Consider the following 24,856-nt stretch of genomic DNA (forward strand, 5'->3'; position numbering starts at 1 on the left):
AACAAACAGACAAAAATATATGCAACATGAAGCAACTGCACAAAACAAAAACATCAGACGGGCTGAATTAATATTTTATTATTACTCTTCATTATTATTAGTGTTTTATTACCTTAATTATATGTATGTCTGTGGGCTACTTTCTGTACTGGAAGCTCCTGACACCAAGACGAATTCCTTGTGTGTGTAAATACATTTGGCAATAAAGCTCTTTCTGATTCTGATGAAAATACAAATTCAATCTCTGACAGCAGGTGGCGCTTATAGAAAACTAGCAATATCGTTTCCTGGGTTATTGCTGTATGCAGCGCTACGTTTATTAACAATCCTTTAAAATGTATTTAACGAAGGTAAGAGGAAAAAGAAAATGCCATCGAAACTTTTCTGAAGACAGTCAGTTCTCCTCAGAAATACATCCATATTTAACCCCACCCTAATTCCATAATTATGGTTTTCTTTCAGTATTTCGAGCATTGCAAACAATTTGTTCTGTGTGGTACAGTATTTTCTCTGCTTGCGCGACTATTCTCTCCTCTTTGTGTCCGTCTGCAGTGCATCTGTCTTACAGATAATATATCATGATGATCACTACGTTTGCGTTACCGAATTGCATCCTGTCAGGAATAACCTGCCTGCGCTGTGTTTTTAACCTGGTCGTTCTGATTACTGTCAGTTTAAATTCCGGCGTTGCCAGATATTGAACAACAAACAAAACAATCTAAAAATAAATAAACCGCAATGAGTCCAAATCTTGAGTTATGGAAATAATATAAAGATATCACTGTCCCTAACTTGCAACCTCCCACTTTATTCACTTATTATTCACCTAAATTAAGTGGGGGGAAAAAAGGCAGCGGCTATTTGCAGTAAGTGTAAATAGCGATAGAGGCTATTTACACTAAGTGAAAATAGCAGTATTTTTAACAATCCCCCGGAGCCGTGTGAGGGACGTTTTATTATGGATGCGCCATGCGCGCACTTTATTTCACGTCTTCTGAACTGTTGACAACAAATACCCGCTTACCCCCATTGAAAGGCTTGGAGGGACCAGGGCAATTTTGGATTCGTCTAAAAGAAGAAAGTCACATACACCTAGGATGCTTTGAGGGTGAGTAAAACACAGGCTAATTTTCACTTTTGGGTGAACTAACCCTTTAAGTGGGATGCTTATAATACATATATACATACTGTATACAAAATATATATATATATATATATATATATATATATTATTATTATTATTTTTTATTTCAGAAACCATGATAATGTAATTCAAAAGTTTGTGGTCAGTAAAATAAAATAAAAAAATATATAAGATTATTTATTTTTTTAAACCCAGATAGCTTGCTGAAATATTTCTGTGGCCGCCTCATCTATCTCAGCCATGTTGATCAGGACCTGTCCTGGTGACCCTGATCACGCCTGACCTGCCTTCCGTTTCCACTATACTCTCTCTCACACATACATTCTTCTCTTACATACACATATTTTCTTCAGACATACATACATTCTATATATATATTTATGTGAAAGGAGAATGTAAGTGTGTGAGAGTGCCAGAATAAATTATGGCTTGTACGGCCCCTCATACACACACACATACATACATACATACAGTGTTTATCACTTGCCATGGTGGCAACTCTCAGACAGGTTGTAGCCTAAGACTTTCAGCAGCAAAGTGGATTGATGTAATTGCTTTTCTAAACAGCCTTTAAATGGCAGGAGGCATTGTGCACATGGAGTTACATTTATTTTTGAATTAAATTAAGTAATGCCATCACGTGTAACTAGTTACTCCCCAACACTGTGTATACATATCTATCTATCTATCTATCTATCTATCTATCTATACACACACACACACACACACACTATATACTGTAAATAAATATTACACGTTTGGTGAATGAATAAATAAATAAATATATAAATGAATAAAATATATTTTATATATTTATGTTAATATAAATAGGGAATTAGTGATTTTTTTTAGGTAATAATTCTTGTGAATTATGTAAGATACACTGGAATGCCCTTTTGTGCATGTGATATTTCAGTATAGTCAAAGGCAGTTTTGTTCTTTCTTCAAAAAGTCAAATACTGTTTTTAATCTCATGACAACATATTTGCGACTTCAACATCATGGCACCAAAATCTCCAAAAAGAGAAGTAGGACACAAGGAGCCACACGCTCCATAGCAAAGCGTAAACATACAGTGCCTCTATTCCCAGCGCACACACAGCCAGATTGGCCGTCCCCCGCCCACATTGCCCTGTCTTCCTGTGTGCTTACCGTAATATCCGCAAAATCGACATGTGTCGTGTTCTCAGTCTGAATAAGCCGGAAAACTGATTCACCTGTGTCCTCACACATGCCCCCAATATCAGCCGCTTCAGCCCGCAGTTGCCTTCAGCTGGCTTCGGTCTGGATCCACAGTGCCACCAGAGGTTGTTGTGTCAGCGTGTTTGATGCTCTAGAGAGAGAGAAAGTGAAAAAGAGAAAATTTACAGTCAACTCTCAACCTACTCTCAAATGCAACTCTCGGCACACAGCAAGCTTCATGCTAATGTATAGAAAAAGGCCTACGTATAGAACAGAAAATGCAACAATATGGTTCACGTGATGAACAAACTCTCAAGCAATAAGCGTATGACCTGAAATACTCACATAATTACCTGAAAACACCCCTCACATAACTCATCTGAACATTTTAAGTCTCTGTAGGTGATTTAAGATACTACAGAAAGTCTTGAGACAGTTATAAACATTATAAAGTTTGTAAAAATTGTTTAAAATATCCTAAATTAATTTGTATTCGTTTGGATGCATTTTGATCTCTAGGTCCGTGGTGTTCTTTCAGTCACTTGGACTTTTCAAAGATGTTTTTTTTTTTTAATGAAAAATACCTGTGAATATACTAAAAACAAGTGACAAAATGACAAAAAATTAAACATTTAGGGACCAAATTACTTTCTGAGTTGCCAAATTGACAGAATTTCTTGATGGGACATTTTAATACAAATAATATGGTGATTTAAATTATATAAGTTATGTTTTTCCAGTTGTATTTATAAATTGGTTGCAATTTGATGCTTTCATATTTCTGTTTTGAAATAACATTTATGCCTGTTTGTAAGTAAATAAAATGTTGAATTGATTACTACCTTACTTCCTTACAGTTGATCAACTTTACAGTTGGGTCTCATATGCTAAACAATGACTATTTTTGTAAGATATTATGTTTTTAGAGTATTAATATTATTAATTGATTACAAAAAACAAAACTCTTTAATGACAGTGTGGTATGAACAATAAGTCAGCAAACAGACTGCCGTAAATCTCACAAACAGTTCCCGGTTCGTTTTGATTTGGACGATAATGGATGCTTCTCATTTCTGATTTTTGTGCATTTTTGCTTCCTTTCCTCATGTCTTAGCTTCACCCCTTTAGGATGCAATATTCTTCTAAGCACTTAAGGGATCTGCCCTTATGTTGTTGACGTTTGGTTAAGAAATTCATAATAAATATTAATTAAGATGCTGTGTTGAAATATGTGAAATGTATGGTTTATTTAAATTGATACACTTATCATGGATAAGTTTGATCGATTTGTGGGTCACAAACTGAAGTACAAAGAAGCAAAGAAACGAGGGAGCATTAATTATGGTGTTAAGTTGCACTAGGCCTATACAGTATGCTAAACGACTGTGGTAATTTTACTATTGTTTGAAATACAGCTGCTGATTATACAATAAACTTTTTACAACTCTCATCTTTTTTATTTTTTATAAAAGACTAGGTTATTGTCTTTTAACACTGTGGCAGAGTCATCAATTGACATGAATTAACATCATTCTGACAATATTTTGTGATTATTATTTTACCTAAGAATTTAAGCTGTCACTTGAACCGGAGTTATTTTATGCCAAATTTACACTGCAAATGTGGCACAGAAGCACTTCTGACGTGGCATTTAAGTGTCTTTACACAGACTGAATGTAGGTGAATGAATGTTCTGTTGAACCGTCTTAAATTGCGTGTTTAAACAATTATTAACACACAGTGAAATACACATTCACTACCTTGCATATCAACATACAGTGTAAGTCTGTCATGCATGTTTAGTCTATTATTTAATTTCACTGTATGGTAGACCTTACTTTGAGTGTGAAAAGTCTGTCAAATGAAGGAGATCTGACTAAAATCTTCTACAGCTGTACTGATTTTAGTTAATGGGATTTAAAATACAATTTCATAAATGTTACTCACATACATTCATGCTGTTTTTTTTTCTTATTGTAGTGGAAAGGAATTGATTGGGTAATGAAAAACAGACGTTATATATCAGAATGGTGTTTCTTGATATTGTTTCTTAATCACCAAATTTTAGAAACACTGTGTCGAGCCCAAAACATATCAAAACTCCACGAAGCACAACAAATGTATTGGTTAGAAAATTTGTTAAAGGAGAAAACACACCGGGACATTTGACTGCACATCACATTTTGACATTATCAATAGGTACTGCTTGCAATCATAATGCAACAGATGGGTCTATGGAAATAAAAACTTTAAATAAAATGGTTATTGAGCTGTTGTTTATGTCATACAGGCCCGGATCTACAGCAGTGCTATAGCTCAAAGCAAAAGCACCCTCCGTAAAAAAGCTGTAATAATAACATATTGGCTAAACAGATTTGGCAAACGATCCAGTGCGTATGTGTGATTGCAAACTGACATAGAAAAAGACTATTATATAAAGCTATCCCTCTTGGAAACAGTGTGAATTCAGACACATATTACAACATGTAAATTTGAGCTTGTGTAGCTATTTGTGTTCACATTCATGTGTATAAGTGTATGATTGGGTATTTTTTTTCTTTCTTCCGTTTTAAAAAAAATCTCCGTCCACACGGAAACGCAAACGTTATGAAGCACTGTCAAGAGCATGCCAAACCAACAGGTGGCGATATAATCTCAACCGTAAAGCCATGTTGGCCAATCAGAAGCCTGAAAAAGTCTCCAGTAGGCGGAGATAACAGCGCAGGCTGTTACAAGCCAAAAACTCCGGTTCCCTCTCATAGGTTCACTTCAATGCTGCGATGACCTCATCGCTATGGGAACACCACCGGTGTGACGAATGTCTGAAGGCCTTATACCATCACGCCAATTTATTCGCCAATAGCGCTTAGCACCACCCCAAGCATACGTCACGTATGCTCATATATGCGTGCTGCGTGCTATTTCATCAGATTTTAATTCCTTCAGGAAGCGAATCAAATGTTGCCCGTTGGAAAGAGATTCTTGTGTTCTAAGCCATCTATTTATATAGAGCAGTTTACTCCTCTAAGGCGGACACAATGAGTTTTCCGGTATGTATGGATGCATGTTACACAGACTCACGAGGAAACAGGTAGGAAGACCGTTTTGCGGCCTTTATCTATTGTTGTATCCATGATATCTGTGTTTGTGAGTAAGTTGCGCTCTGGGCTGCTCTCTTTCTGAGGAAGGAGAGATGTTCGTTCAACCCCCGCTGTTCCAGTTCTGCGGTTGCCGAGGCGCCGCACGAGCTCGACGCTTGGGGTGATGGCGATGAGCCCGAGTGTACAGAGAGTGAGAGAACGGAATTAATCCCCTTCTCTCTGGCTCTCTTCCCCAGACCGCGTGCGTTCATCAGAAGAGCGCCTCGTGAGTCAGGTGGTTAGTCAAATCTGATTCCTGCTCCGGAAGCTCGTTATCGATTCTTTCGGCTGTGGATTAGATGATGCATACTCTACAGCAGCCTCGGGCTCGAGCTCGCAGGTGACACAAGCTGTAGATATAAACTATGGGTTAAGGGGCACGCTTACTGAAATCCCCGTTGCTCTACTCCCTTCCTGGATCAAGTGTTTCTCAAGTTTATTAAACAACATGAGAGGCACTGATTTTTAGGACGTTAAGTCATGCACTATGGTTTTTGGCTCTTCGAGCTACCAAGCATTAGTTTGCCCGACTAATTACTATTTCTTTCAGCTCCGCTGCTGCATTGAGCTGAAACAAATAAGTGGAAGAGCTCGTTGTGCTTCATTGTATTACTTATAGCAAGCTATAACAGTGAGCAGGCGGTTTTTCCCCTCTCTCTCTCTACATTACCTGCTGCGCTGTACTAATGCAGACATGCTCATATGATTTGGCGCTTATGCTTCCAACTCTTGTTCGTGTACTGTTTTTAGACGCAGACTCTGAGGAGGCATGCAGCAGAAGTTAAAGCAGACAGGTTTTCCTATCTCTCTCTCTCTCTCTACTTCTGCGTTGCACTAATGCAGGCACGTGCATTTGAATTGGTGCTTACGCTTCCAGCTCTTATTTCGTGTACTTCTTTTAGGCACAGACTCTAGGAGTCCTGCAGCGGATGTTTGTCATGCATTATGGTCTTGGCGCTTCATGCTACCAAGCATTAGTCTGCCCGGCTGTTAATTTTTCTTTCAGCTCCGCTGATGCTTTGAGCTGGAACAAATCAGTGGGCACGCTCACATATCTAGAGTAAATTCCTATGGCAAGCTGTTTTACACCTAATGCCATAGTGACTCGGGCTGCGGAGTGAGCGGGTTTTTCCCTGTCTCCACTCCTGCACTGCATTAATTAGGGCACGTACATTGATTTGGCGCTTACGCTTCCAACTCTTGTTCATGTGACTGTTTTTAAGCACGGACTCCACAGCTGACATTTGCCGTGCGCTATGGTTTTTGGCGCTTCATGCTACCAAACACTAGTCTGCCCGGCTAATAATTATTATTCTTTCAGCTCCACTGCTGTTTTGAGCTGGAACAAATAGTGGACTCTGTGCTATGAGCTGGCTCTGTGGAGTTTTGCAACACACATTTGTCGTGCAACATGGTTTTGGCACTTCAGGCTACCAACACTATTTGCATAACTAATCATTATTCTTCTCATCCCAACTGAGATGCACTGAGCTGAGCTACTGTGGGAATGAGTTCAGGTGTAAGAGTATCTCTTATGGCAAGCTATTAATGCTCACCATGGTCAGCCTACTTCATGTGATTGATGCGGCGCTTTTGCTACCAACACTTGCTTCACATGACTGGCTGTATTATGTGACTGCAGCATACATTATTGTGCACTAGAGATGTTGGGTGCTTCATGCTACCAAGCAGTGGTTTGCATGACTAATTACTCTGTTCTTTTCAGCTCCGCTGTTGCATTGAGTTGGAACTGTGTATGAATGTGGGCAACCTACAAGTGTGTTTGCCTCTCTATCAGCTGTTCCGCTGCTTGTTGCATTTCGGACTGATCTTGACCGTTCTTCGCGCCTTAGCTTTGGAGATCGAGAGGATAGCCCTAAAGCCATTGGTACAGGGTCTATGTTGACATCCAAGTCCCCACTCTGTGGTTGGTGCTGGCATGCCTGATTTTAGTATCCGTTCCTGTTTCAGAGGTTTTTCCCGCAACTCAGGTTTCTCAGGACCTCATAGGGAGGATCAGGCTGTCGTATGGTTACACCATCCAGCTTCTATGGGTTGATTGGATTTGCGTCACCTAACCTTGTGCTTGGAGTAAGCAATTTCAAGATGCTGACGCAGAAGTTCATCCTGTCTCTATCTGAACCCGAGATTGGTTTGTGACCATCGATCTAAGGATGCGTACTTCTGCATCCAGATCGTCAAGAGACACAGGAAGTTCCTCAGGTTTGCTTTTGGAAAAAAAGCTTGCCAATACTGTATTCTTTCATTGAACTGGCCTCGAACGCAAGGTGAATGGATGCGTCTTGGCCCTGTTGTGACGGGGTGTCTGAGTTTTGAGTTACCTTGACGATTGGCTGATATTAGCTCAATCACACAAACTGTTTGGAGCAGCGTTTTCTGGCACTCCAACGGTTCTTACCCAATTGAGTGGTTGTCACATTAGGTCAAGGACTGACAACACGGCTGTGGTCTCATACATGGATTGTCAGAGAGGATTACGCTCTCGCCCCCTGTGCAGGTTGGTGAGATGTGTTCTTCTTTGGACGCAGACCAGGTTCCTATCGATCAGAGCAGTTCTTGTCCTGGGTCACCTGAACTCAGGAGTGGACTTACTCTTGAGACAGAGTTTGGAGGCTGGAGAATGGAGATTGCACCCTCAGGTGGTGAGTCTCATATGGCAGAGGTTTGGCCGAGCAGAAATGGATTTGTTTGCTAAAAATAGAGCATGCGCATTGCCCGCTCTGGTTTCCTTGTCTCCTCCGTCGCCTCTGGGTGTGGACGCTCTAGCCCAAGAATGGCCCAGGACCAATCTTATGCCTTCCAGTCGACACGTTTGCTCCCAAACGATTCTGTTCAATGTAAGGTTGGTCAGAGTGAACGTCTGTTGTTGGTGGTGCCGTTTTGGCCCACTCATACGTGGTTAACAGAATTGGTCAGTCTGTTAGCCGGCCCCCTTGGGAGGTTCCCCTCAGACACGACCTGCTGACTCAGGTTCGGGGCATGATTTGGACATCCCCATCAGGATTTTTGGACCTAATGGGTGTGACCCCTGAGCAGAGTTGAAATGTGTTCCAATCACTATTACCAGCACTATTCTTAATTCTAGAGCTCCCTCCACGAGACGCTGTATGCCCTTAAGTGGACACAATCTGCTGGTTTCCCATTTCATGCAGGGACGAGACGGCTTAGGTCTTCCGCCCAGCACAGATTCCTTTTTGGGACTTATTTTTGGTTGGAAGGCCTGGCAGGCCATCCATTTGAGCCGTTTAAGTCTGTCAGATAACTTTGAAACCTTCAGTTTTTTTGGTAATCCTATCCTCTCTTAGAGGACTGAGGATCTGCAGGCTCTGTCAGCTCCTCTTGTATGGACTTTGCCCCGAGGCTGGTTAAGTCTTACTGCTTCCTAGGCCTAGTTAATCCTAAGGCTGCTTTGACTCCGCTTTGCTTTCAGCAAGTGGTTGGAGGCTTTCTCCCCTGCTATGTGGGGTCAGATAGTGACTATACCTCTAGCCTATGAGGCGCGTGGTGTGACTTCGCCTCTAGAGGTGCGTGCTCATTCTACGAGAGCAATGGCTTCTTCTCAGGCTCTTTTTAAAGGGCCTTAGATGGGAGATGTCAGCAAGTGGTTGGAGGCTTTCTCCCCTGCTATGCGGGGTCAGATAGAGACTATACCTCTAGCCTATGAGGCACGTGGTGTGACTTCGCGTCTAGAGGTGCGTGCTCATTCTACGAGAGCAATGGCTTCTTCTCAGGCTCTCTTTAAAGGGCCTTTGATGGGAGATGTCTGTGCTGTGGCAGGTTAGTCCTCTCCTAGCACTTTCATCAAGTTCTACTTGTCTGGACGTGAGGATGGCTCTTGGCTCTCGGGTCTCTTCCGCTTGAGCAGACTCTTTCCTCGGTCTACCAGCTATCTTAGGTACGTCAGGCGAGATGGTATAGCGCTATATCCCATAGCGATGACGTCATTGCAGCATTGAAGTGAACCTATGAGAGGGAACATCTCGGTTACGTATGTAACCTTGGTTACCTGAATAGGGAACGAGATGCTGCGATGCTGGCCATTCCGTACCTTCGATAGCACTTCCTTCGTCATAGTGTAAAATCTGATGAAATAGCGTGCAGCACGCATATATGAGCATACATGATGTATGCTTGGGGTGGTGCTAAGCGTTATTGGCCAATAAATTGGCGTGATGGTATAAGGGCTTCAGACATTCGTCACACCGGAGATGTTCCCATAGCGATGACGTCATCGCAGCATCTCATTCGCTATTCAGGGGGTTTTAAAAATAACCGCGTTTGTGTGGACAGGGCCTAAGTCTAAGAGAGTGTTTATACAGCAACACATGTATAAAAGTCCTTTGAAAAGGATAACGTTGTACCTGTCACCAAATCAAAAAGTAGGAAAAGTCTGGTTTAAACATATCATGTAAAATGACTAAAAAATTATTCATGGACGATAAATGGACTAAGATATTTTGCAAAGCTTGCAATATTTCTGTTGTAAAAACGGTCCTGTTGTCTAAAAGGTTTTTAAAAGTTTGTTTTACTGAATTTACTGAAATTAGCTTTATCAAAAATGATATTAATTAAAATCACTGAAAATGGTCTGGATATTATATTGGCCATAATATACCAATATAAAGTATGTTTATTATTTATTTCTATTAACATCCCTCTTAAAGGGGTCATCGGATGCGACATGCACTTTTACAAGCTGTTTTCTTACCTTATGGTGCGTTCAAGTCATGTCGAATAGATCGTATTTACGAGTTACGAGCACATGAACGCCACCACAAAGTCGTTATTACGAGTGGGAAACTCTAAATTTTCTTTAAGCCCCGAGTTTCCGCAGCTGAAATCCAAGTAAAAAAATGCAGACCCTGTTGTATTTTCTTGTAATTTATTAAAAGAAGATACACCGCCATCTTGTGCCGACTAAACTGACTTGAACGCACCTGACGTCGTAATTACGACTTGTCAAATCGTAAGTAAGAACGTCCCAGGAAGACTTGAACGCAGCATTAGACCCACCCTGAGTGAGCTGTCATCAGTCCGCCATTGTTTCACCGCTGGAGCAGATGTAGAGAAGAATGACTCCTAAGCGATTGAGGTCTTCTGTTGTTGGATGTAATAATGAACATATGATGAATGCGGCTAAAGTTTACCGTCTCCCAGAGAGTGGCTCGGAAGAGAGGGGCGGGGCAAGCAGAGCTAATTTGCATATAGAGCATGCTGTAGACAGAGCTGTTTTTGACAGGGTAAACCGTACGGTAGACAAAAAAAAAAAACACACTTAAGGTAATTTTTCTATGTCCAATAATAAGAATTTAAAGACAACTTTTATTGAGTTCTTTTAGGGGTCCATAAGGTTTTAATATTTTGTGTGATCATGAGCATTTGACTGTGTGTTAAAAAGCAGCAGGAATATTTTTAGTGTTTTTAATTATTTTTATGAACAAATCTTGCTTAAATCATGGTCATTCATAGCTCAGAAGTTCTCTGCTTAATAGCATTTTCAGTTATGTGTCATTTAGACACAAATGAGTCAACAGTTGTCAAGCAGTAAAAGTATAGAGATATCAAATGAATGTGATGAGAAATGTTTGAGTTCAGATTGAGATCTGTTTCTCATTTTGTAATTTTTGTGTTTTTACTTTCATGTTTTCATAACGTTTTTCAAAGCAAAACTATGTATTGTACAATAAACAAATAACTTAAAAATAGATTTTAATAAATATATTTATATTTTTTAATAAATCAAGTGAGGTAATAAAACATTTATTTTGTAATTTTGTATTTTTGCTTTCATGTTTTCATAATTATTTTCAAAGCTATGTATTGTAGTACAATACACAAGTAAATATTGTTTTTTAATAAATATATTAATATATTTAAGAAATCATACAAGTGAAGTAAAACATTTATATATATATTGAAATTATTGTGTTTTTGCTTTCATGGTTTCAGAATTATTTTCAAAGTGAAACTATGTATTGTACAATACGCAAATGAATGTAAAAAATAAATTATACTAAATATATTAATATACAGTGGGTACGGAAAGTATTCAGACCCCCTTCAATTTTTCACTCTTTGTTATATTGCAGCCATTTGCTAAAATCATTTAAGTTAATTTTTTTTCCTCATTAACGTACACACAGCACCCCATATTGACAGAAAAACACAGAATCGTTGACATTTTTGCAGATTTATTAAAAAAGAAAAACTGAAATATCACATGGTCCTAAGTATTCAGACCCTTTGCTCCAGTTTTTCTTTTTTAATAAATCTGCAAAAATGTCAACAATTCTGTGTTTTTCTGTCAATATGGGGTGCTGTGTGTACATTAATGAGGAAAAAAAATTAACTTAAATGATTTTAGCAAATGGCTGCAATATAACAAAGAGTGAAAAATTGAAGGGGGTCTGAATACTTTCCGTACCCACTGTATTTGAATAAAACATATAGATGAAATAAAAGAAAACATATTGATTTATTTATGAATTTTTATTAAAGTTTTATTAAAGGAGTCATGATGACATGAGAAACCAAATTTCCCTTCATCTTTTGACATAGAAGAGATCTTTATGCTTAATACATCCTGCAACTTTAAATTTCCTCATCATCAACAAAAAAAGCATTTATGTAATAACATGGTAATAACCCTCAGAAAACGGCTCGTTTTGAATCAGAGGGACAAGGTGATGTCACCTGGGCACAGTCGTTTGCATATGACCGCCTCCAAAGCAAGACAACTATGCCTATTTTTGCATCATCACATCATTGTCACGCCAACAGGTGTTCAGTCAACATGCAGCGAGTGGGCCTGAAGGAGTAGTTGTTTACAATAAGATTGCGATGCCAGGCAGACGATGTGCCATTCCCGGCTGTGGAAAAACAACATGTTTGAATATGCTGCCGAAGGATCCCTACGTCAAAGAAAAATGGATTCAGTTTTACCGAACGTCCCAGTCAATTCAGTGCTAATTTACGCGTGTGTTCAGTACATGTCACCATTGACTGTTTTGAGAACAAATCGCAGTATGATGCTGGCTTTGCCAAAATACTTTTGCTCAAATATCAGGCCGTGCCAACTGTTCTGGACCCAACAACGACGCCGCAAACTGTTAGTAACGCATTTCATGTAAAAACTACTTTTAAAATGGTGATGCATAGGCAATGATGTTAGCCAATCATAAAAGTGGGCGGTTACACTGACCTCTTAAAGGGAAAACACCTCAAAACGACTGTTTCGGTCGAGGATGAGAAACAGGGTGGAAAAAAGTCATAAATAACTCAAATTTGAATGTTTTTCGTCCACAAAACTTTTGTAATATTATAATATTATTAGGGAACGCAATAAAAAAAAAAAAAAAAAGTCATGACCCCTTTAAATGATTCAATTATGTAATCTAAGGAAACTACAACAACAACAACAAGCGCAGGTGGAGTGATGGAGGCTCTCATCCATGGCACTAGACCAATTCCAGGATGCTGCTGTGGACTTCTCCATCCTCACTGCTCACACCAGTCTGCGGACATTTCAGATCATACAAAAATGCACAAATATAAAACAAAAGTAGTCATTTTAACAGCACAATGTCATTTGATTTCTGTATTAGAAGTAACATAATGATCTTACTTTATATTTTTGTTTTGGTTTGGTTTTCCCTGTTTTCTCACAAATGCCGCCGTCACCTTGCCTTGCAGGCCCTGCTCCACCACAAAAGATCTGCAGCAAATGCACAGAAATCAAGAATAAAAAAAGTGCTGTAATAGCTCTCTTTGAAATGACAATAATTAAAATAAACTACAACTTAAGATTTAAAAAGATGTTTTATTCATTTCTGTATACTCACTCATTCTTTCATCAGTCACTCTGCAGCGGATAAACACACGTGTGTCTCATCTGTCCCTGTAACATCCAGACACCATTCAAGTTACCTCGGTGATTTATGTGTTCAATACTACATTTAAATGTTGAGGTAGTTGCTGATGTGTTAACTTGCTTTTTATCCAACACAAATGCTCCTCAGTTTATCAACAGTACTAATGGACAAATGAAATAGATAACTCATATTTAGTTACTTCATGTAGATTTGTTGATTAACATTACTTACATTCATCTAATGTAAGCAGTGTTGACAACAGTGAATTCTACTACATAATAGCACACATACAGCACTCACTCAGATGTCTGATTCATGTTGTGATGTGCTCATCTGCAATACGTATCAAAGATTTTCCTGTCAGATGTTAAATAGCCATTTAGTAAGCATCTTTATGATATGGTTTATGTAAATCCACTTTGGAGACGTATGTGTGCTTACTGGAGCTCCCCTGTTAGCTATACATAATAAAACTTGTTTTTACCGCAAAATCACAAATATACTATACTATTTAGCAACTTTACTTCTTCAACAACTTAACGGTTAAGGGGTAAAAAGTATGAAGTATGGTGTGTTAAATAAATAAATGTAAAATAGTGTTGTGTATTACACATTTATTGAAATGTTAACTGTTCATGAGATGGATTGCCTGAAGGAAGAAACTGTTCTTATGCCTGGCTGTTCTGATGCTCAGTGCTCTGTAGCGCAGGCCAGACAACAACAGTTCAAAGAGGAAGTGAGCTGGGTGTGAGGGGTCCAGAATGATTTTGCCAGCTCTTTTACTCACTCTGGGTGAGTACAGTTCTTGGAGAGTGGGGAGGGTTGTACCAGTGATTCGCTCAGCAGTCCGGACTATCCGCTGCAATCTTCTAAGGTCTGATTTGGTAGCTGAGCTGAACCAGACAGCTATAGAAGTGCACAGGACGGATTCAATGACTGCAGAGTAGAATTGTATCAGCAGCTCCTGTGGCAGGTTGAACTTCCTCAGCAAAGGAAGTACTGCCTCTGCTGGGCCTTTTTGACAATGGAGTCTATGTGGAACTCCCACTTCAGGTCCTGAGAGATGGTGGTGCCCAAGAACCAGCCACAGTGCTGTTCATGATGGTGAGTGGGAGTGCAGGGGGGATTCTCCTGAAGTCCACGATCAACTCTACTGTTTTGAGCGTGTTCAGCTCCAGGTTGTTAAGACTCCACCGTACAGCCAGCTCTTTAACCTCCTGTCTGTAAGCAGACTTGCCTCCGTCCTCGATGAGGCCAATAAGTGTGGTGTCATCTACTAACTTCGGGAGCTTGACAGAGGGGTCCTTTGCAGTACAGTCGTTGGTGTAGACTAGGAGCAGAGGGGAGCAGTAGGGAGAGAACACATCCCTGGGGAATGCCAGTGCTGATCATATGGGTGCTGGATGAGAATTTTCTCAGCCTCACTATCTGCTGCCTGTCAGGAAGTTGGTGATCCACTGACAGACGGAGGTGGGCACAGAGAGCTGGGTTAATTTGTACAGGAGGAGGTTTGGGATGATGATGTTGAAGGCCGAGCTGAAGTCCACAAACAGGATCCTCACATAAGTCCCTGGTCTGTCTAGATGTTGCAGGATGTAGTGCAGTCCCATGTTGACCATATCATCCACAGACCTGTTTGCTCGGTAAGCAAACTGCAGGGGGTCCAGCAAGGGTCCAGTGATGACCTTCAGGTGGGCCAGCACCAGTCTTTCAAATGACTTCATGACCACAGATGTTAAAGTCTCAGGTCAGTAGTCATTTAGTTCTGTGATTTTGGGTTTATTTGGGATGGGGATGAGGGTGGAGCATTTGAAGCAGGAAGGAAACTTGCACTGCTCCAGTGATCTGTTAAAGATCTGTGAAAAGATGGGGGCCAACTGGTCGGCACAGGATTTCAGACAGGCTGGTGTAACGCCATCTGGGCCTGGTGCTTTTCTTGTTTCCAGAAGACCTGACACACATCTTTTTCACAGACCTGAAGTGCAGGAGAAGGGGAGAGGGGGGTTGCTGGAGGTGTTAATGGATCAATGGAGAGAAGGTCAGAATGGGTTTGGGGTGTGAGACAGGGTTTTTCAAACCTGCAATAAAACTCATTCAAATAATCGGCCAGTTGTTGATTTGATGCAGTGCTGGGGGTGGTACCTTGTAATTGGTGATGCCTTTATTTTATATAAAGTTTATACCATATTTTGCTTTTATGAAAGCAGCTTTACAGTGTTAAACATGAAACACTTTCAGGTTCACTTTCGATTAAAATAACTTCAATTTTTATAATACATCATGTGTTTACTCGTGGACATCTGATCTCGATAAACTGAACAGAAGAAAACAGAAGTTTTCCGCATTAAAGAAGGTGGAGCTCCAGACCTCAAATGTCCACACATTAGCAATGACTCAACTGAAAAGTTTGATTAGTCGGGTGTATATTTTTGTATTATCATGCCTAAAATTATATTATTTATCTGACTGATGTGTTATCTGATTAAAACTATCATTTTATTTGAAATGTGTTTGTCTTTTTGTACTAAATTTAGCAGCAGGCCTACGGAATGAATTATGCCTTCATGATTTTTTTTCATATTTCTACAATTCAACTTTTCATTGTCAGTTCAACATTAATAGTGACACTACTGGCCAACACTGCTGAAAGTCTCCAATAATCACATATGATCTCTGACAAACACAACTCAGGTATGATGAATAAGAACAGGAAATATTAGTTTGGAATCGTTTCTTGGAATTGATAGAATCAAACCTGGAATCAAGATGATTAAAAAATTTCTAGAAGTAAGGTAAGTTGAGGATGTGATAGTTGATCCTACTTGTTACAAAACAGAAAATATAATAATTGTCATTAACAGTTATTTCATTTCCATTAAAATACTGATATAGCTTGGATACTCCTTACCAGTCAATGCAATGAATATCAAAGGATCAATCGAACCAAGCGTGAAAGCACCCTTAAATTATCCATAACCACTATATATGCATATATGGTATTGTTTAGTGTATGTATATATGGTATTGTGTATATAGTTTTTGTTCCTTCATTTATGTTCCTCACTGACACTTAAACAAGAACTTCATATTAACACTAAGTTCTTCCCTGATTTAGCAGCTTGTAAAACCAGAAACCATAAGGTGACTCAGTCAAGTCAAAACTGTTTGGTTCGAGACTTGTTGGAGTGTGAGTCAATTTGTTTGTAACCAGCTGTTTTGTTTTGTGGGCTGAATGCCATTTTAATGCAACTGTAACCCACCTCAATATCAGCATGTGTGAACCGCCTCCACAAAACAAACAAGTTCTGCTTCCAGCGAGAAAGTTGGTCTACCTAAAACCCAAATTTCAGAAAAAGACCATAAACTAATTCATAAGGAAGCTAGGTCTGACTAAAAGACTAGTTTCACCTGCAGAAGTAAACTTGTTTTAGTGCAGCCTCTGATATTCAAATGATGTGGTTCACGGCCTTGATTTAGACCTTTTGTTTTAACAGAAAAACAGTGAGTAAGAATTCTGTACAGAATTTTGCTTAGTTTCATCTTATAATGGAAATATGACAACAGAAACTGACTCATAACTTGAAATATTCTGTCTATCTTAGCTATAGATTATCTTTGATCAACGTTAGGGTCTTTCCCCACATTAAAGTAAATACTCCTGGTTTTTATGAAAATTCACACAGTTTTTGAGTTTTAGACATTCAACTTTATGTCAAGCTACTATGGGAAGTCAAAGAAAGCATAGCAATGCCTGCATGTCAAACGCTTGTCAGATTTTGTGTTGCGGTCGATTAAAGTGTCAAAATACATAAAGGTACACGTTCCTTTAGTGGAAATATTGAGTATTACCTTTTAAGGTAAACAAAACGTTCCCAATCTCTTGCCTCAGACACTCAGACCCAATTTCCGCTGCATCGCTTTATTTTTGTATGCAAATATTGCATAAGAATTTGGTGCTTTTGTGATGTTAGTCATCATAAATGGTCAAAGTAAAGGGGAAAAAAAGTTAAACAGAGAAAATTGCTCTTGTGTGTTTGATCTTGCAAAAAAACTGACTTTGATGAAAGCAAACTTGCAAAAACAAGAAAAAATATGATAACGCTCTATGTATGCAATGCCCTAGAGTATGACTAACTAACAGTTGACAGGAAATACTTTAGTTATATTGCAGTCAGTCATGATGCTCTAAAATTATTTTAGTAAAAAAAAATTATTATGCATGTAGCCTTTATGATGTATCGCCTATATATATATATATATGTGTGTGTGTGTGTGTGTGTGTGTGTTTGTAAAACAGGTTCTAAAGGATCATCTTTCCAAACGTCTTGTAATATAATATCTAGTGTCACCGAATGTGAAACATTGCCAGTATTTTCTTTGTCTTTTTCAATTAGCCACAGATAACACTGATCTGTATCACCTCTGATCACATCCACACCAAAGTCAACATGAAACAAACAACATTCACAAGCCTTTCTGTCACGTGACATGTTTTCAAGTGAATATTCACAGTGAAGAGAAAAAATAAATGTATCTATCAGGAATTGATTGGATGGAGAAAAAAGTCGTTATGTGTTAAAACCAGCCGCTGACATCAACCGAAAGGGAAAAGGAGCATTTATTAAACATATAAATAGGGTTGACTTAAATTTCATGTTGATTTGAACCTTTTTTCAGGCCCACACAGAATCTGCAGAGAAAGTTCTGCAGATTTCCACAGAATTGTAACACCAGTCATTCAGAATTCTACATATCCACCGCCTTTTGATGTTTTTTTAAAGGGGTCATATGATGCGATTTCAATTTTTCCTTTCTCTTTGGAGTGTTACAAGCTCTTGGTGCATAAAAAAGATCTGTAAAGTGGCATAAACTAAAGTTTCAAATCCAAAGAGATATTCTTTATAAAAGTTAAGACTTGTCCATGCCCTCCTAAAACGCCTCGTTTTAACACACCCCCACATGTCTGCGTCACTGTGTGGGAAGATTTGCATAACACCGCCCAAATATTCACGCAAAGAAAGAAGGCGTAACTTTTATTCTCACTGTAGTATTGTTGCTGCCGCCATGTTGTGGAGACGCTGTGTGTTTCGTTGTGAAAACAAAACTACTTTGTTTGGCCTTCCAAAAGAGGACGATATCTGCTTCGTCATGCCTAGAGCTGATCTGTGCTGGTCGCTGAGGAAATACATCAACTTTGCGCTGTGGATCGCCGGATCGGCTTTCACTGTGGACGAAGCAGAGTCCAGCCCGATGCCTCGTTTGTAATGGGTTTTATTGGTTTTGTCTCGTCGCTCATGGAAACATGACATGAAACCATAGACTGTATGATGGAAACACAGTATGGTGAGGGGCGTAACATTTCCGTCTCACGCTTGAGGAATTCGGCCAATCACAACACACTGGATAGCTGGCCAATCAGAGCACACCTCGCTTTTCAGGCCGATGAGCTTTGTAAAAATCGACGCGTTTCAGAAAGGCGGGGCATAGAGGAGAAACAATAATGTACATTATGTGGAAAATGTAACCTTAAACTGCATAAACACATTGCATTACACCAAATATACAAAATAATGTTCTTTTTAGTAACATCATATGACCCCTTTAATGAAATATTTCAGCTAATTTGATTGTTTACAGCTGCCAAAAACATGTTGCACTCACTTTAGCATGTTTAACCCTATAAAGCCTACTATATCATATTTAATATGCAAATAAAGCCTCTAAATGATCAACAACACGATCAAAACTTTGCTGAGAGTTTGCTGTTGCATAAAATCTACTACATTCCTTCTGTAAAGGGACTTTTAGTATAATTGTACAAATTTCTTTTTGCTGTGAAATCTTTAGTGATTTTTATCAAGTAAACATAAGAATAACGTTGATATTGTTGTTAGTAATATTTCGAGATGAACATTTACTGGACTGGACATTTACTGGACTGAATCAACTTAGCTTACTTGATTATCCAGACATCTTTTTTTTTTAGAAAAATCAGTGAGCATCAAATATGATCATCAGGCTTTTGAGGAACGTTTATTTGTTCATCTCTCAATCATCATTGTATTGCATTGCATTATAAGTTTTGATGATCAAACTAAGCATTTAAATATCATCTTACTAAGTCGTATTATTGGAGATATAGAGTGACCACTGATATTTAAATAATTGAAATTTAAATCTCAGCTATACTGTTATAAAGATCTCATTGATTTACATTACAATCAGAATTTCATACTTTTTGTCAATATACTGTAATGCACTAAATTGAATTATTATTTTTTTGGGCTTGAGTTTGAGTCTCTTTAAAAAATTGAGCTGTTTTTTTTTTCCATATTATATCATACTATATGAGCCATAAAAGCTTGATGTATCAAATATGATATTCAACAAAAAACACATAGTCAAACTTGTTATATATTTTGTTAAAGGTTCAATAAACTGTTCAGTCTAAAAAAAAAACTATAAAAATTTTTTTATTATTACTATTATATAATATATCAGGCTTAAATTCATTCACTGTTTCTGCATATTCCATCTGGCCCCAATCACTCATCCTCACACACTTTCTTTTTTCTGGATGGATTTTCATCATCAGCCACAGAAAACACATGATCTGTGAACTCATTAATTGGAAGATGACATGTTTTATTGATGTCATGATATCGATTTCACCTCTAGACCCCCCCACCCACACTCACGCATAAACCCACGCACACATTGTGCTTTCCAGGTTGAGGTAGATCATTAAGATCTAGACATGACTGGCAGAGGAAAGAATCATGCAATTTTCACCTTGTGCACAAATTGTCTTCCATGATCTCCGTGAAGGGAGGAATCCCCAGCATGAACCTGTCCTGTCTGGGGGTCAACTAGGGCCTTCCCCCTCTGGGTATGACAGCCGCCAACATCTGCCCACCACTTCCTGTTTAGTGCGGCCTACGATTGGCCGGCGGTGGGGCTCAATCACATGCCCATTGTGATCTCATTTCCTGTTCTGTCGTGCTGTTGTGATACTGTGGAGCTGAAGCCACAACATGTGTTTTTTAATATCATTGAGATGCTATTATAGTTTCTATTAAAATTACGAATCAGTTTTTAATTTAATGTTTTAATTTAAAAAAAAAATTTATTTTGTTGTGTTTTTGTCATTTGTATTAATTTTTCTAGTAGTTTTTTATTAATATATTGAATAGGTTTTTATTTGTATTATTTAAAATTTTTCTAAATTTTAGTTTTAGTCATTATGTTATCATTTTTAGTAGTTTTTTTTAAGCGTCTATATATTTTTTATTTCAGTTTTACTTAGTTATTTTAGTACATTTTTAGTACATACATTTAGTACTAAATGAAAAGAGAAATTATGCTTTAGCAACTACCTGAAACAAAAAATGTATTTGTTCCAAAGGTATTTATTTCAGTTTTGGTTTTATTTAAGTTCAATTAAATCAAAATGAAAAACAATGTTGTCTTGGCAACGAACTAAAGTTAAAGTTTTTATATTTTATTTCAATGTTATTTTTTGATGGTTTTAGTTTTTTCTATTATAACCCTGGGCACAAGCAGGTTTAACATCCAAACACAGGTGCGCTTGTACTTACTGAAGGCCATATATCTGATGTCATTTAATGCACTGCAGGTTTTGGGTGCAATTCATTCATTTCCAGGTCGAGCTATTCTTATCTCACAAAAAGAAAAGTACATTAAACGTCCTGTTTTTGTCGATAATCAATATGGTTTGTGTGGGAAGCCACAAAGAAAAAAGCACCTTTTCATATCCACTTGCGCTTGATGATGCTGCACCTAAGTCACACACACACATGTTTCTGGTGCTGATTCAGAATGAGAAGAGGAACTGACAGCGTTTTGTAGTTTCCTGTCAAGTGTGCAGAAAGTCTGGGTCAGGTTCACATACACACACACTGCATACACCCCCGCGCACGCGCCTCTCGATTACATCTTCGTCAACTGACAGTTACGAATGGCCAGTGGAAAAGAAAAACGAATTAGTCATTGTAAAAATTGAGTTTTCCAATCTCCACAAAGAAGCGGTTTTCCAGCGTCCTCAAGGATTCGTATATAAGGTGATTGTGTACCTGTCGACAGTATGACGGACATCAATCCAAGTAGCTTTAGAGAAGGACCAGAAGAAACTTTGCAGCTTCAACATGAAGGCATCTGTGTGTTTTGTGTTTGCAGTGGTTTGTTGGTTCGCAGCGCAGGCAGAGTCGTCGCCAAAGATCCTCACGCTCAGTAAAGTTATGAATGAACTCAACAAGATCAACCAGGGAATGGTAAGCTGACTTCTAAAATCTATGGATGGCACATTATTTTTACAAATTTTAAGTGAAATTGACCAGTTTTTAATCTGATTTTTCTTTTGTTTTTAAAAAATAAAGAACAAAAGCAGAACTTTGAACTCACCCACCATCAATGATTTAGAGGTAAGAAACGATTTTTCTTATTTTCTTCTCCATTACATTCGGTATTCTAACTGGATGCCCTCGGCGGTCTAATATGACCACATAATTAGGCTTGTTTCACAGCGGTTTTTGCATGACACGGCCTTCCGTAATATAAACACGTTTCTGTCATTATACAGCCCACCTTATACAGAACAAGTTTCAGTTCAACACAACTGATTTTCAAACAAACGTGATTTGCAAAAAAACGTGGGTTGATTCCATACAAATTATCTACGTTTCACTGAATCCATCAATCAGTACAGAAATAGCGTACATTTTTAGTCATGCTTTTCTTGGCAAACACCCTCTCGTTTTGTAATTGCTCCCTTTTTTAGATTAAAAGTCATTTTGTGCAAGTCGGTCAGGAGAAAGTACGCTTCATTTAGGAGAAATATGATGAGTAAAATGACAACAGCCGATCGGGGAGTGAGAGTAGAGCTGCTAAAACAGATTTGGCCTTTTTCACAGTTGGAATCTTTTCTTCATATTATTATTATTATATCTGCATTTGTTGCATAATGGCTTAGTGACAGAAAAAGGCCGTTTCTGTGCACACTCTCGTCTCAAGTTCGGAAAACATTTTGGGTTTTTCTGCGGGGAAAGAGAGTTTCCTCATAGTTTCTGTGAAAACTGCTTGAGCAGAAGGGAAATTTAGAGTCAAGATGTATAGATTTCTGCATACAATACAGACAGGAAGAGACAGAGCTCGTGGCTGGGGAAGCAAGAGGCTTTCATGCAGGGTTTGCACACACACACAAAAACAATCCAATCTGACTACAAAACTCGTTTAGATATTATGGCTATCAGGGAACCTTCTCAAAATGTTGTTCTGTCAAAGTTATGACCAAGCGTTCTTCCAGTGACGTTAACAGAATGCTTGGTCAAAGTTGGTTTCAGGACGTTCGTAGAACATAAAAAAGCAAAAACTATAAAATGGAAAGATGAAAAATGTTTTTAAAAAACTGGAATGTTCAGAGAACATTCAGAAATACTGTTTTCTTAACATCAGCAAAACATTTTTAGAACATATTTTTATTCGCTGGGTTTATGTTAAATTGTTGGTTTTCTTTCTTTACACAGGACTGCTGCGTTAAATCTGCTCTGGACTGTTTTCGGGCCAAAGTGTTTCACCTGTCAGTCACTGATGCCAAACTAAAGCGCTCACAGAAGATCATCTCACATGAGCTTCGCAAATCAGTCATTGTGAGTGTGTGTTTATGATGTTTCTGGACATAGTGGATTGCATGTCAATGCATTATAAATACACATACACCTCAGAAATGAGAAATGCTCACTTATTTATTTATTTTAACAGCTGGACAGTGTGTCCAATTGCAAACCTGAAGAGATACAGGTGAGAAACATAAAGTAACAAAAATAAATGCTGGAAATGTATTTTGTATAAGTTGTAATTATTTAATGTTATTACCTGTTTAATAAATTAGAATTAGAACTGTTTATTAAATTAACAGTTCTGACCTGTGCAATGTTCTGTTTCAGAAAGCTCAGTGCAAATCATGTGACTCGTACAAGAAGGTTGACAGCCAAACATTTGTGCAGAACTTTCAAACTCTTATGCAGAAGGTTAGTTCAAAACGATCCCTCAATTTCCCTCAATTTCTTTGCATTCATATATATATATATATATATATATATATATATATAGTTTTTGTTTACATAATAGTATGCTGTTTATATTTATATAGGGCTGTCAAATCAATTAATCGCATCCAAAATAAAAGTTTGTGTTTATGTACTTTGTATATTTATATGTATATACTTATATTTATAGATAATATAAATCATATATAATTATTAAATACATGTAAATATTTCTTAAATATATACATGTGTTTATATATACATACATACACAGTAGCCTACACACACACACACATATATTATGTAAACAAACTTTTATTGTAGATGCGATTAATCGATTTGACAATAAATATTCATTCATCCATTAGATTTTGGGGTGAAACTGAAAGACGTGTACAAGTGGTGCTTTTCTTTACCTCTTCATTGTAATGGGGGAAAAAAGATCCCTCTGAAAGTATAAATAGAGTAGAGATAACAAGCCCTGTGTTAACGACCTACTTTTCTCTTTCTAGATCTATGCCAGTGAAGCGTAGAGATGAAAGAGTGAAGAGACTGTGTATATGACACTACCTGACCAACCCACAGCAGAGAAGAGGCTCACACGCTCCGCTGCTCCTGCTGTTCTATTTATTGATTATTTATTGAACGTTTTCTTGTATATTTTAACTAGAGGATCTGTTAAAGGATTGTTCATGACTGACATGTTTTCAGGAACAGGGCAACAACTTCTTTAAGAAATGAGATATCCGTTATTAATTATTAACATGTATTCGTTTTGTTATACCGCCACCTTGTGGTGAGATCCCAGCACTGCCGCCTTCATAACAGCCCCGTTCCTGGAAAGAAGGGTGGTTTCCCTGATGAAGATTAAGCCTTATACAACAACACAAGGGCTTTCGAGTAGATTTTTCACTTTAAGTATGCTAGGAATTTTATTCTTAATCTCTGTCAGGAAAACCACTCATTTAGACGATGTTATTGTTTTTATAAATACTGCATATTCGAACTTCATTCTGATTTGACATGCTGCTTTTGCAGTATCTTTAAAAAAGCAGATACACACTTATTATATGTCTCACAATGAGATGCATATCTATATATATATATATTGGATGATATTTATTTGACATTAAAATATTTCTTTATGTTTACATCATGGCTGTGATGGTTATTTGAGGTGGACATTGAATTCTCTGTGTATTTCGAATGTGATGTGACAGAAACATCATGAATGGTGCAAGGTGTTTTTTCTCACCTGTTAAAGCTAAACCTGATGACCTGGATCAGTTCCAGCAAACAGTTCTTGTTGTTTTTGTGTGGACATACACCACCAGTTAAAGTTTGCAAACAAGCATTATCAAAACAGAAGTCTTTATCAAAACGTTTCTGAGATCATAAGAGCCGTTGATAGTCTTTCACATTTAGTTTGATTCC

The 24,856-nt window shown here is 38.1% G+C and overlaps 1 protein-coding gene across 1 annotated transcript; it reads left to right on the forward strand.

Moving 5' to 3' along the window:
* The first annotated feature begins 21,523 nt into the window (after window positions 1–21,523).
* Window positions 21,524–24,003, forward strand: LOC107704638 (interleukin-21-like). Its single transcript, XM_016507622.1, has 6 exons — window positions 21,524–21,649; window positions 21,749–21,799; window positions 22,901–23,023; window positions 23,136–23,174; window positions 23,321–23,404; window positions 23,935–24,003. The coding sequence occupies exons 1-6, from the start codon at window positions 21,524–21,526 to the stop codon at window positions 23,953–23,955; spliced, it is 444 nt and encodes a 147-aa protein (XP_016363108.1). The 3' UTR covers window positions 23,956–24,003.
* Window positions 24,004–24,856: the final 853 nt, after the last annotated feature.

Source organism: Sinocyclocheilus anshuiensis, unplaced genomic scaffold (assembly GCF_001515605.1).
Source record: "Sinocyclocheilus anshuiensis isolate Anshui unplaced genomic scaffold, SAMN03320099.WGS_v1.1 scaffold1646, whole genome shotgun sequence".
Taxonomy (NCBI): Eukaryota; Metazoa; Chordata; class Actinopteri; order Cypriniformes; family Cyprinidae; genus Sinocyclocheilus; species Sinocyclocheilus anshuiensis.